General features: G+C 39.5%; 1 protein-coding gene across 1 annotated transcript in view; it reads left to right on the forward strand.

The window, feature by feature from the left end:
* KIF5C (kinesin family member 5C) overlaps positions 1-14,493 on the forward strand; it is a gene marked incomplete at its 5' end in the record, with an annotated part of 75,078 nt that overhangs the window by 28,932 nt on the left and 31,653 nt on the right. The window contains 8 exons of the mRNA XM_083865507.1: positions 1,358-1,431; positions 3,905-4,009; positions 6,242-6,290; positions 7,078-7,133; positions 7,986-8,073; positions 9,785-9,909; positions 11,733-11,837; positions 12,141-12,289. Of these exons, the coding sequence (XP_083721633.1) occupies positions 1,358-1,431; positions 3,905-4,009; positions 6,242-6,290; positions 7,078-7,133; positions 7,986-8,073; positions 9,785-9,909; positions 11,733-11,837; positions 12,141-12,289 (751 nt within the window). The remainder of the gene's footprint in view (positions 1-1,357; positions 1,432-3,904; positions 4,010-6,241; positions 6,291-7,077; positions 7,134-7,985; positions 8,074-9,784; positions 9,910-11,732; positions 11,838-12,140; positions 12,290-14,493) is intronic.

The following is a 14,493-nucleotide window of genomic DNA, read 5'->3' on the forward strand; positions in this document are numbered from 1 at the left end:
AGATGCTCAATCCTGCTGCTGGCCATGGGAATTTGTGGTGTCCACCCTCTGGAAAAAAAAAATTATCTTATTTCATCTTCTTTGCTGTCTGGAGCACCTACATGGGGATATAAATAAGGAGAATATTTGTGTATTTATGTCAATAATATTATTTAATTCATATAAAATAAAATAAAATAATATTTTATTTATAATATAAATTATTAAATAGTATAATTATATATTATATGTATTATATATAATTGTGTATTATATATAATTATATATAATCATATAGCTATATGTATTATATATAAGTAAAATACATATAAAAATAAAATACAATATATAAATATATAAATATATATTTATAAATAATACATAAAAATAAAAACATATATATAATATATATTATATATTTTTATATATAATGTAAATAAATTATATATAATATATATTATATAATAGACTATAATACACTATGCTATACTATAATATACATAGAATTCATTTATATTATAAATAAATATATTATTATGTTTATTTATAATATAAATATATATTAATAAGATAATGCAATTTAATTAATTTAATGTAATTAATAATATATAATATATATTATATTATATATAATATATATTACATATATATCCACACTATAATATATATTATAAAATATAATACATAGATTATATGTCATACATAATGTAATATGATATAATATATAATATAAATTATATAATTTAATTTTTTTCCCTGGAAATGTCTATTAATTGAGATCCAGAGGATGTTAAACATCACAAATCCAATTTCCAGCCGTCCCAGCCCGCTGGAAATGGCCATTAACCCCTGCAAAGTCAATATTTTCCTATCTGAACCCAAAATCAAATTATTCATTCTGCCCTGAGAGAAGCTGATTTTCAGATTCCACTTCATTTGACTTTTTTTTTTGCTTTTCAGACAGGCTGGGAAATTAATGAGGCCTTGAACTGTGATCCAGAAGTAGAAAATAGCAAGTGAAATTCATAATAAGGAATATCTGTGAATTTCTTGGATTTCCTCCAGGGTTTTTCCTCTAGTTTTAAATGCAGCTCAGCTTTTTCCTTTCCCACTTTCCCCAGATCTGTTGGATGATATTTGATGTCCAGAGATATTTTTCTCTCCCCGGAGAAGGATTCCAATAATCCTGCAATTCTCTAATTCATATTTTATTATTAATTTTCTTAAATTAGCTCAATATCTTACATTTTTCCATTTTTTATTGCACAAACTCCTTCCTAGTTCACCATCAACACTGTAAAAACTTCAAAAATGCTGAAAATTTTTGAGGATGCCATGGAAGAGTTTTTAATTGTTTTTTTATTCCTTCTCCTCGCAGATGTTCTGGAAGGCTACAACGGCACCATCTTTGCCTATGGCCAGACCTCATCAGGAAAAACCCACACCATGGAGGTAAAGGGGCAAAATTCCCAGGAAATTCAGGCAGTTTGCTGGGAAAGAGTGAAATTAAACCACTGTTTTCCTGTGGTTTGGGGTTTTTTTGGGTCAGATAGAAGGGATTTCCTATGGTTTGGGATATTTTTGGGTCAACTAGAGGGGTTTTCCTGTGGTTTGAGGTTTTTGGGGTTAGTTAGAAGGGTTTTTCTGTGGTTTGGGAGGGTTTTTTTGGGTGAGTTAGAAGGGTTTTCCATGGTTTTGGGGTTTTTTGGGTCAACTAGAATGGTTTTCCTGTACTTTAGAGGTTTCTTGAGTCAGCCAGAGGGGTTTTCCTTTGCCTTGGGTTTTTTTGGGTCAGCTAGAAGGGTTTTTTCATGGTTTGGGGTTTTTTGGGTCAACTAGAAGGGTTTTCCTGTGGTTTGAGGTTTTTGGGGTCACCTAGAAGGGTTTTCCTATGGTTTAGGGTTTTTTTGGGGTCAGCTGGAAGGGCTTTCCCATGGTTTGGGGGTATTTTAGGTCAGCTAGAAGAGTTTTTTCATGGTTTGGGATTTTTTTTGGGTCAGCTGGAAGGGTTTTTTCATGGTTTGGGTTTTTTTGGGTCAGCTAGAATGGTTTTCCTGTACTTTAGAGGTTTCTTGGGTCAGCCAGAGGGGTTTTCCCATGCTTTGAGGTTTTTTTGGGTCAGCTAGAAAGGATTTCCCATGGTTTGAGGTTTTTTGGGTCAGCTAGAAGGGTTTTCCTATGGTTTAGGTTTTTTTTTTTGGGTCAGCTAGAAAGGATTTCCCATGGTTTAGGGTTTTTTTGTGGAGTGAGAATATTTTTCTGTGCTGGCCTGGAGAGTTTTAACTGGACAAGGATTTATTCCAGACACCGTGTCCTGATGGAATCTTGGACTCCCAACTCGTTATTTAATATTGAAGCAGTTCCATGTAATTTTTGGAAGCAGCAATTTGGTGTAAAGTGGAGTCAGAGAAGGGGCTGACCCCAAATTTCTGTTTCTGATCCCGTTTTGGTGGTGTGGCCTCTCCCAGTTGTGCCAACAAGAGCCAGGCAGGGAAAGGAGCCACGCAGGGGAATTTTTGGGATGAGTTAATACTCAGTTCCTACAAGAAAAAAAAAAAAGTAGTTGTGCAAATTAATATGAAAAATAGGAGAGGTTTTTATGTTCCTGGAATCCTCAAATCCCCATATCCCAGTGGGGAGGAGGAGCAGGATATTTTGATGCTTTTTGTCACAAATTCCCCAAATCCTGGTTGAACAGGGAGAATCAGGACAGGAATTGGATGTTTGTTGTGTTTGTCCCTCAGGAGGGACATTGGAGAGGAGCTGACAGGACAACAGGGGGTGAGGAATCCTCCATGGGGTGAGGAATTCCAGGGTGTGAAGTTGGTTCTCCCACCTTTTCTGAGCACTAAAATCAAGTTAATCCCCCCACAGAGCAATAAACATTCACAGGGACCTGTCCTGGTTTGGAAAGTCTGCCAGGTTTGGTGTCTGCTAGGAAGAGCCAGAGCTTCCCTTGGAATGGAGAATGTAACCCCCTTCCCTCTGAATTATTATAATTCTGAAATTAAGGGGCTTTCAGGCAAAGATATGGGAATAGGAATAACAGTTCTTTACTAGGAAAATTAAAAATAAAAACACAGCAGTACAAAAAAAAAAAAAAAAAAAAAGCGAACAAAGAAAGAAACCACTGCCAGAGTCAGAACACTCCTGACCCCCTGTTGGTTCAGGGTGTTGGTGTCAATCCAAATAAACCCTCCTGCAGTGCCAGATGTGGCTCTGCTGGAGCAGAGATGATCCTGTAGAAGGTCCAGTGGTGCTGAGCTGGGTCTGGTCTCCCTCTGGGAATCCAAACAGGCTGTGCTGGGGTTCTCAATGCCAGGTTTGATCCAGGTGGGAATTCCGGGCTCCTCCCCCTGGGTGGAGCATCTCCCCATGGGCTGATGGAATTGTCTCAGCCCTGCAGTGAGCCTGGATGGGCCATGGACAGCAGAGATCCCCTGGGGGGAGGATGGGACCTGGAAGGGATAAAGAACTCTGCCCCAGCTGGTTTGAACAGAAGATATCCCCAGAGTTATGAGGGGTAGGTCCTGGAAGGGTAAAGAACTCTGCCCCAGCTGGTTTAACAGAATATATCCCTGCAAAGTGATGAGGGAAGGGGTAAGAACTCTGCCCCAGCTGGTTTGAACAGAACATATTCCCCCAGAGTGGTGTGAGATGGGTCCTGGAAGGGTAAAGAACACAGCCCCAGCTGGTTTAACAGTTGCCCATGAACAACAGATATCAACAACAGATGAGGGATGGGTCATGGAAGAGATAAAGAAAAACACCTCCCCAGCTGTTTTCAACAGATGGTAACAGAATTAATATTTTAGTTACATCTTGCATTGCAACCCAAGGCAGGACCCTCTGGAAGAGCAAAATTTGGAGAAATCTCCCTCCTGTCCTTTCTCTGAGGAAAAATTCCCTGGTTTTGTGTCCGCAGGGGAAGCTGCACGACCCCCAGCTGATGGGAATCATCCCCAGAATTGCACACGACATCTTCGATCACATCTACTCCATGGACGAGAACCTGGAGTTCCACATCAAGGTAAACCTGGAGTGACACGTTATGTAATGGGCTGGGGGGGAGGGAAATCCATGGGAAATCTGCCTTGGAATGTTCTGTGCTGTGGATTGTTTTGGGTTTTTTTCCCTCCATCCCTTTTTACAATGCAAATTCCAATGTTTATTACCGATGATGCTTCCTGGAAATCACCTCGTGCAGCTTCTGGGATTTTTTTTCCAGAGTGTGTGTCCAGCTTAGGTTTGCTGGAATCACCCTCTGGGCAGGTAAATCTTGATTTACTGCAGCTCCTCCAGAGATTGGACCCTGCTGGTTCTGACCATAAATTTTCCCTAAGGACATTTAGGAAAATACTGCCAATCCCATCTCAAGGATGTAGGGGAGGGTTGGGCAACCTATGGATATTCCAAAGTGATTTTTGAATTTCTGGTTTACTTCACTTAGAAAAAAAAAATCACTTAAAATTGATTTTTGAATTCCTGAGCTCCTTCTGATGGTGTTTTTCCATGTCCTTTCCATGTGATGTCACAAATGCTTGGGATTGACCTTTAATTCCCACTGCCCATCCGAGGTCCTGGGGAGTTCTCAGCTGTGGGGGCTCTGCTCCATCTGGCAGAGCTTCTTTCCAAGCAGACACCAGTAATATTGCCGTGGATTGCAGGGAAAAGGAGTTTTCTGTGTCCTCCCTGCCCCAAAACTAAACCAGCCCCAAATACTTCAGTAGCTGAGCTCAGGTGGATGTGAAGCTGCTCATTGAGAGTGGAGTTCTCTGACCTTTTTGTGCCTCAAAATTAGAAATAAGTGACTTTTTAGTGCTGTTTGCATTAAACCCCTTGAAGTGCTCCATGGGGGAATATTTGTGTATTTATTTTAATAATTTTATACCTCTGAAGCAGCTCCTGGAAGGGCTCAGTCGTGTATTGGGAATGAGGTGCAGACAGAAAAAATATCACAAAATCAATCTTGAGAGACTTCCAGAGACTTTGGGTTATAAAATGTGGAGAGAGACCCTTCTGAATTTCCACACTGATTCCCTCCCTTCCCCACAACATCCCACCAGATGGGGAGCCCCAGCTGGAGGAAATTCCTCACCTGTCACATCGTCAATCCCAGAATTGTTCCCATGGTTTCCCACCAGAGCTGCTGAATCTCTCCCAGAAAAGCTGCTGGACGAGGAGCTGTCAGGGAGAGAAATGTTCTGTCAGCAGCAGCCGGGGTTTAACCAAACTGTCACTCTCTTCTAATAACTGAACCAGCACTGAAAATTAATGGCTTTTTTTTTTCCCTCTGTAATAAGGGATCTATTTGGAATTTGGTCTCTCTAGGAATGTTGGTTTTCAATGGAAAATAAGGGAAGTAAAGTCAAAAAAGCAAAATATATCTGTATTTTTACAGATTTTACCTGGAAAGTTCAGCTCATCTGTGTAAAAAGCCCAGATATTATTCTTCAGATGAGAGAAAATGAGACTTTATTATCAAGAGTTTATTGATACCTACAATGCAGCCATGTGTATTCCAGCTAAATAATCCAGACAAACCTTAATTAGGGAAGGGTTACTCCCCTCACATATTTCTATTTCCTTCTGTGAGTCAAATCCCCTTTTATTAAGAAACTCATTCATTCAATCATTCTCCTTCTCCCTATTTTTATTTTTTTTTTTTTTTTGAGGACAATTGTCTCTCTTTGTTACAGCAAAGCTCATTTTCATTTCCTCCTTTGGATTTGATTCAAGGCAGAGCGGTCACATCTGCTTCATTTAAAAGTTTAATTTAATATATATTGCTGAGGCTTATGGAAATTGAATGGAAAAGGTGCTCTCTGTTGTTTTTTTTTTTTTTTTTGGGGAGGGTGTGAAAATCAATTTACAATTTTTACAATCCTCAAAGCTTCTCCTGACAAAAAGGAGATATGGCAGCAGCTGGATTGCTTTGATTCAGTTCAATATTTTTTGTCAATTTTGCCCATGTTACAAAAAAAAAAAAAAAAAAAGAGAAGATAAGGTTTGCCTGCAGGTTTGATTTTTTTTTTTTTTTTGTGTATTTTCCTGATGAATCATTGATAAATGGAAGAAGATCAATGGCTTGTAAATCACTCAAGGTACAAACGTGTTTCCCCCCTGAAAGATGGAATTCAAACTGTGTGGGAGGTGGGGTTTTATTTTTAGTTTGGTGCCTTGACAGGGATGGAAACACAGAGGCAGCAAAACATTAAATCTGCAACGTTTAAATCTGTGATGTTTGTGATTATTTAATCAGGTTTCCTACTTTGAGATATATTTGGACAAAATAAGGGACCTACTTGATGGTGAGTTTTGCTTTTCTTCAGGGCCTGAGTGCCTTGGGGGGAAACAGGGGCTTCGTTTGGGAAGGGATTCAATGGAAACTGGAGGAATTTTTGCAGTTTTAATCATCTGAGCTGTGTGCTGTGCTCCTGCTCTCACAGCCTGCAGGGCAGGGTTGGGCCTCCTTGGCAGTGGGTGTTCCTCCAGGAAAAATGATTTAAAATTTAAAAATTCAAGGATTTAAAACTGATTTGAAAATGCAGGGAGTGTTTCAGAGTTATCCCTTGCTTCTGTCAGGCAGCCTGGTGGGGAGGATGTGCTTTTTCCACAGCTCGTGTCTCTATCTCTGCAGGTTGTGTGTTAATAAAAGTGAGTTTTGTCAGTCAGTGTGAGGACAGAACTGACTGTAAATGTAGAACTGTCTGTAAATGTAGAACTGACTGTAAATGTAGAACTGTCTGTAAATGTAGAAATATCAGCAAATGTGGCTCTGAGGCTGTTCTGAATTCCAACCTGCCCTCCTGTCTCCTCTGCTTTGCCAAAACCCAGCTTAGTCTGGGTTTATTTAATTCACCCAGGCAATAAACAAAAAGCTTTTGTGCCCTAAAGTTAAATTTAAATAAATTAGGTACAAGGCTGGCAGAGCAGGAAATATATTTTTATGTGTCAGAAATGTTGGAGGTTGAATGGGGAATGACTGCAGATCTCATTTACAAATTGCCATCCCCAAAATGTGTCTGTCATGCCTGGAGCTGACATTTTATTCATTACCTCTGGAATATTCCTAATGATCTCCACGTCTTCCTGCAGTGTCAAAGACAAACCTCGCTGTACATGAAGATAAAAACAGAGTTCCCTATGTCAAGGTAAAAGGATCATTCAATCCTCAGCTTTTCATTCTTTCTCCACAAATGAATTTCTTTGCACGTTTCCCATTTGCATCCAGGGTGTTCTGCTGGAATAATTCCACTCCTGTTTGAAGCCTTGAGTGTTCAGGTTGTGTTGGTTCCTGGTTTTAAACAAGTTTCCTGAAATATTAATGGGCTTGGATCATGTTTGTCTTATTTCCCTGACTTTGAACGTTGCCATTTTGTTAGGATGCTGTTAAATTTTAAGCATTCATGTTTCCCCTTTCATGTCAGGAATGAAAGAGAACAACTTGAGGAATTTTGTTCTTTAATATTTCGCTGTGTGGCTGCTGTCACCTCAGGACAGATTGGTTGGGTTAGGAATTTGTTTTACGACTTTCTGGGCCCTCACTCAAATAAAATATGCTTGATTAAAACATATGTGAGCCTAAATAATGTATATCTAGTATTTTTCTGTTTATTCTCAGCTTGAGGAGCAAAAAGGAATTGATAAAATAATTTATTCGGTAAAATCGCATTGAGAGAGAAGGACTTGGCACTTTGTCTTGTAGTTTGAGGGAGAAAAATTCACTTGGGTGTGAAATCTAAATTAAATTAGGAATAGATATTGTATCATTCCATGTTTTCTGTGGGAAAACTTCATGCTGTGGGTCTGGATTTCACTGAACCTTTAATCCTGTGGAAAAAAAAAAAAAAATTGACTCCCAAGATTCCCCCAAAATTCACCCCAAGGCGGCTCCGGCTCCATTGCCTCACCAACCACCCCGTGGCATGTTGATATTCTCCTAATTATTTTCTTCATTAGTGCTAATTAAACATCCCTGATCCCCCCCTTTTGCCTGTCCCCAGGGTTGTACAGAAAGATTTGTGTCCAGTCCTGAGGAGGTTCTGGATGTCATCGACGAAGGCAAAGCCAACCGGCACGTGGCCGTGACAAGTGAGTGTCCCCGGGGTTCCCTCCCTGCAATTCTGGGGCTGCTGCTGCTTCCAGGGGATTTGGTTCATCCCTCTTGTCCCCACAAGGACTCGGAGTTACTTTGTGGATGATTTTGTGCTGCTGAAATTAGAACTTTTTCAGTTCATCGAGTGTGGCTTCGTATAGGAAGATCTGCCGACTTTCGGCGTCGAAATCGGGATTTAAGGCTCGGCAAAAAAAATGGAATTTCTCCATAAAAAATGGAATTTCTCCATAAAAAATGGAATTTCTCCATCAAACATCCCAGCAGGGCTCGGTGCTCGGAGTGGAGATATTTGGGAATGATAAAAGAGCTGGAATAATCTAGTTACATTTTCCTTTGGGTTGTAATTCCCTGGTCAAACAGCAGCCACAGAGGGCAGGGCAGTTTTCAACCTCTGCTTGTTTATCCCTTGGGTTGGGACCCAGGGATGGCACAAAACCCCAAATCTTCAGGAATTAAACCCCATAATTATCCAAAGTTGTTGCATGAATGGGGGTAAAAGGATCTCATCCCAAATTTATACTGGAAGATGTCACTGATCTGAGCAGTGGATTTGGCAGAACTTCAGTTTATAAAATAAAATACATAAAATAAATAAAAAATACATAATATATAAAATATAGAATATAAAAATATAATATATAGGTAATAGATGTATATCATATTATATATATAATATAGAAAATATTTTATATATGTACATAATATTAAATTCTTGGTTGTGAGATGATATTTTGGCTATATTTGGGGGGTTTTTTTATGTTTTTATTTTTGATTTTAATTGAATTTGGTTTCTTTTGATGCCCTTGGTAACTCCTTTCTGTTCTCTGTCTCTACCTTCTTGCTTTGGTAAATATTACATTGCTTTTTTGCCATAATACTGGTAGAAATTTATTCTGAGTTCCTCCTGCTATTTTCTTTAACAAAAAAACCCAAATGCACCTTTTGCCTGTTGCTTTTGGTGCTCACAGAGAGGTTTTGATAAATGTATTTTACTGGGTTGAAATGACAAAGAGAAAATTGGGGGGAAAAAACCCTGAGTGAAGATAAAGGAAATCCAGATAAATATGAATATTGATGGGAAAGGGTGGGATTATGGTAACAGAGAAAATGGAGAAAACAGATGAAAAAATGGTTTCTTGATTCTTAGTATTTTCTTTTTGCTACTCTATGAAATTCAGGCATAACATGGTTATAATCCAACTTCAAATAAGTGGAAGCTGAAACTGTGGCAGTGTCTTACCTGTGACCTGGACAAAGGAGGATTTTTTTACCTGCACAAACAATAAAAATGTGAAATTTGAATTTAATTAACTTGGTTTGGACGAAAACTTTTGCTAAAACTTGAGATCCCCTCCCAGAGTTACACTGAGACCTGCCCAACTTCTCTGGGATTTGGGATTTTGGAATTTGGGAATTTGGTGGCACCAGCTCCAATGGGATTTGGGAATTTGGGATTTGGGGATTTGGTGGCACCAGCTCCAATGGGATTTGGGGATTTGGGGATTTGGTGGCACCAGCTCCAATGGGATTTGGGAATTTGGGATTTGGGAATTTGGTGGCACCAGCTCCAATGGGATTTGGGAATTTGGGATTTGGGGATTTGGTGGCACCAGCTCCAATGGGATTTGGGAATTCCTTGCCAGGTTGGAAAGGCATTCCCACCAAAGCTGTGCCCTGTGATTTCAGATATGAACGAGCACAGCTCGAGGAGCCACAGCATCTTCCTCATCAACATCAAGCAGGAGAACGTGGAAACAGAGAAAAAACTCAGTGGGAAGCTTTACCTGGTGGACTTGGCTGGCAGTGAGAAGGTAAATTCTCTTTTTTTTCCTCCACTGGGATCCCACACTGAGGATCTGAGGGTGTCTCGCAGAGCTCTCGCAGAGCTCAATTATAATTATATTATAATAATATAATTATTATAATAATAATAATAATGATAATTATTATTATCATTAATAAGGCTATTTTAATTTTTTTTAATGTGGGATGGAGAAAAGGAGCAGATCAGAATTATTGGCGTGAAAGGCAACCTCTCAAAATCATAATTTATAATGGAGTTGAACCAGTGTATTTTTATATGCCTTCATATTTACACTTGTGTAACTGAAAAAAAATGAATGTAATTTTGATATAATTTATCAAATTAGGATTATTTTAGCTTGTTTATATTGTCATATCCCGTTTCTAGGTTTTTTTTGTAATTATTTTACATATTAAATGAATGGACAGCAGCAGTTAATGCAGTTTTCATGTCTAACTCCCAAAATCATAATTTATAATGGATAGAGTTGAACCAGTGTGTTTTTACATGCCTTCACATTTACACTTGTATAACTGAAAAAAAGATTTTAATATAATTTATCAAATAAGGCATATTTTAGCTTGCTTCTATTGTCATATCCTGTTTCTAGTTTTTTTTGTAATTATTTCACATGTTAAATGAATGGACAGCAGCAGTTAATGCAGTTTTCAAGTCTAACTCCCAAAATCTGCATTTTCATGTTCTGTTTCTATTTTTTTTTTGTAATTATTTTGCAGTTAATGCAGTTTTCAAGCCCCTGAATCTTGATTGTGGTGACAATTTCTGCTCTCCAATGTAGAAAAATAAACCCCAAACAGTGACTTTTATCTCTTTACCAAAAGAATAATGGTTTAGAACAATGCTGCAATGCAAAAATGTTTCCCAGTTCTCCTGATGTCTCCTGGAGTGTTCAAAATCAGCTTTATTGGGATTTTGGGTCGCTCATTGATAACCCAGGGGTACAATGCAGAAGTGATTTGTCAGAGTAATTAATTATGTTAATGTCCATGATTGCATAGAGATGTTCAATTAAAAACTCCTGATGATATCTATAAAATGAGGGCCTGCTCAGGCACTCCTCTCCTCTGAAAAATCAACTTTTTGTGGTTTGTTATGTCTGGACATGGCACAGAACACCTGAAATATGAATTTCTTGGGTCGGTTGTCTTCTTAAAAGTCTCAACTGCTTTTCCTTCATGTCAAGGGGCATTTCCAGGTGAAAGTACAGATAGTTTTAATGTAGAGAAAAAAAAATGGATTTATCCTGTATTTGGATACTTTAGAAAATCCAAATTTTGTTTTCTTTGTGTAGTAGCAGAAAGGAAAAAAACACCAGTGTAAAATAGAATTTAGCAGTTGTAGAACACAATACATTTGTCCTGGTGTGAAAATAAGTTATTTTCCACCACATGTCGTTTTTGGTCTGCAAAAGGAGGAGAGTGGCCATGAACAAAATCTGGGATTTTTGATGTTTTTGATCCATGCAAGCCAAACACAAAGGTAAGATACTCATTTTGGGGCCACTGAGAGTCTCCCTGTCTGTATGGACAGATTGGGAGTGGTTCTCAAATATCCTCAGGTGAGCACAGACTTCTCCCTGAATAAAACTCAGGACAACTTGCTCCTGGAGTGGGAGAAAAGTGGAATTATTACAGGCTTGCACTAACAAAAAAAAGTTATAAAAGTCAAGATAAAAATTTGATATAAAAATTGACATGAAATTCTCCTTGCTCACAGTGAGTTAAGCTGAGCTTTGCTCCTCCAGGAGCATCTTTAGGCTCAGCTCTGCAGGGCTGGAGCTCTGTGACTCTCCCCTGCTCTCTTTGGCAGGTCAGCAAAACTGGAGCAGAGGGGGCTGTTCTGGATGAAGCTAAAAATATCAATAAGTCTTTGTCTGCTCTGGGCAATGTGATCTCGGCCTTGGCAGAGGGAACTGTAAGTAATCCTGGCTGTGGGGGGTGAGCAGGGCTGGTTATTTATCTCTTTTCTTTGCCATCCACTGGGGGAAAATAAAAAGGAGTAAAAGGAGCTAAAATTTCAGCTCTGGAGGGAGGAAATATTGGCTGGGCAGGCACAAAGCAGTGACGCTTTGGCTGTTGTGAGATGAGGAATTAACTCTCAGTGATGTCACTGGAGCGGTCGGGAAACCTTGGCACGGGAAGAACAAATTGTGTCACTGAGGACTCACCTCCTCTCTTATTGCACTGGTTAAAAGAGTTGTCCTTGTGTTTGGATTAGAAAACCCACGTTCCCTACCGAGACAGCAAAATGACCCGGATCCTCCAGGATTCCCTGGGTGGGAACTGCAGGACCACCATCGTCATCTGCTGCTCCCCCTCCGTGTTCAACGAGGCAGAGACCAAATCCACCCTGATGTTTGGCCAGAGGTGAGTCCCACTGGGGTCATCCCTGGGGCTCCTCCAGCCCTTTGGCATCCAGAGCCTGTGGTGTGGCTGCAGGACACAAAAGAAAAACTCCAAATATTTCAGAAGGTGAAGCTTTTATTGTCTAATTCTTACTACCTTTTATAAGGTGTTCCTATATAGACTTAACATGGTTGGTGAATAAAAACAACACCTCTCTAATCCCGTTGGTTAAACAGAAAAACCACACCTGGACAAAGATTGTTTTGAGAGTTGTTTGCCGAGATGGTTTTGAGAAGAAACTTTTTTGAGATTTTTTTTTTTTCCTTGGGGAAAAAGTCAGCAGCTGCCAGCAGGCTAAAATCCCTCAGACCCAGAAATATCAGGCCCACCCTGTGGTTCCTGGAGTTGGTGACAAACTGGAGAGTTTCAAGGAGATGTCACTTTATTCCCTAAATAAAATCCATGTTAATATTGGTCAGCGGCTGCTCTGCCTTGGTTGAAAAGTGGGGAAAGATTGGGTAATCCATGGAAGGATGTTTAGAAGGAATTTTTGAATTCCTTCCTGGTCGATTTTCCTGCAGGAAGTGCAAAGTGTTCTCTAAATTCCTGGAAATTTTATTGGAAAGAAAAAGTCAGTGAGCAGTAAGAGGTGTCTTCTCCTGGAATTCCACCTCAGGGATCATTGTTATGCTTGTAAAAAATACCTTTAAAAATCAGGAAGATTAAAGAGCGTGGACTCAGTAATATTGACAGCTTTGAGAGCCTGCCCTGGTAACTCATGGAGGATTGGACAATTTAGGAATAAAAGGAGGATTGGACAATTTAGGAATAAAAAGAATGGAAGGATCCAGAAGGAGCATTTTTTTTCCATGTGTGTTTATTGACAAGATGTGAAATGCTTTGGGAAAGTTTGCAGAAATAGGTCAGGCTCATTATGTAATTACTGCTTTGGTGGTAATTGGGGGAGAACTCGGATCCTTTGGAAAATTACTCATTTGGTTTGATTTGTGTAGTAGCAGAAAGGAAAAATACTGGCAAGTTAAGGAGGGTTTGAAAGAGAGCTGAACAGTTTGAGGATACAATAACTTTGTTTAAAATGGGGTTGTTTTCCACCACATGGAGTTTCTGGGCTGCAAAAAGAGGCAGAGGCCATGAACAAAATCAGGTTAAAGAGTTGCTTTGTAGGGTTTTTTCCCCCCATTGTGAGCAGAACATGATTTTTAGCCTTTGAAGATCCAAACCTCTACTGATCATATCATGTATTGAGCATAAAAAGCATCCCGAGATGCAGGAATTAAATAAAGGGCATGAACAGCTCTGAACTCCAGCTCCAAGTTCAATTTCACTTTACATTCTCCTGGTTTCATTCCTCATTCCAGTAACCTGTAAAATTTGGTTTTCTCTTTGGGGCAAAGCAGTTTTCTGACCGACTCTGCACATCCTGCCTAAATATTCAACAGTTTCCTGGGAGGAGGAACATTTTGAGGGTGAACCTCAGTGAGGGAAAGAGGGAAATATTTGTGAGGATTTTCTCATGGAATGAGCATTGAATGTTCAGGAAGGGAATAACTTGTATTTCCCTGAGTGTTGGAGCCCTGGGCACTGAGAATTGCAGACTCTCTGTGCTGACAGGACTGACCCCCAGGCAAACACTGCACTGACCTGAGGCCGTGGAAAAGGCTTCCAAAATTGAGTGACAGCCCTGGGATTGTGGTGTGGGGTTTGGATAGAAGTGTGTGATATCACAGGGGGCAAAACTCAGAGATAAAGGGTTTAGAATACAGTAATATATATATAAAGCAAGCTGGAGGTTTTAGGGTGGAGGTTAATCCTTCTTTGTCACCTTCTCCTTCCTGGGTCTGGGTGTTTTGTAATTGGGTAGAAAAATCCACATTGTGGGCCAGGGGTGGTTGGTTATTGGGTTAAAAATAATTGAGGTGTCATTTCATAATTGGACAACTTGTGCTTAAAAGGCCTTGGAAAGAGTTAGAGACAGAGCCATTCTTCACTTTGTTAGCCAGAACTCACAGCTTGTGAGACTGTAAGGTAGATAAGAATTAATAAATATCTGAGTCTGAACACGAAACACCATCTCTTGAGCATTTAATTCTGGCTTTAACAACAGAAAAGAAGATAAAACCCCACACCTGTGTGCTCTGTGCAGAGCAGCCCATGGATTATCAGTTCTCTGTCAGGATTTGGGGTGGGAATGCTGCTGTCCCACA

This window comes from Zosterops lateralis (assembly GCF_965231275.1).
Source record: "Zosterops lateralis genome assembly, chromosome: 7".
In the NCBI taxonomy this organism is placed as follows: Eukaryota; Metazoa; Chordata; class Aves; order Passeriformes; family Zosteropidae; genus Zosterops; species Zosterops lateralis.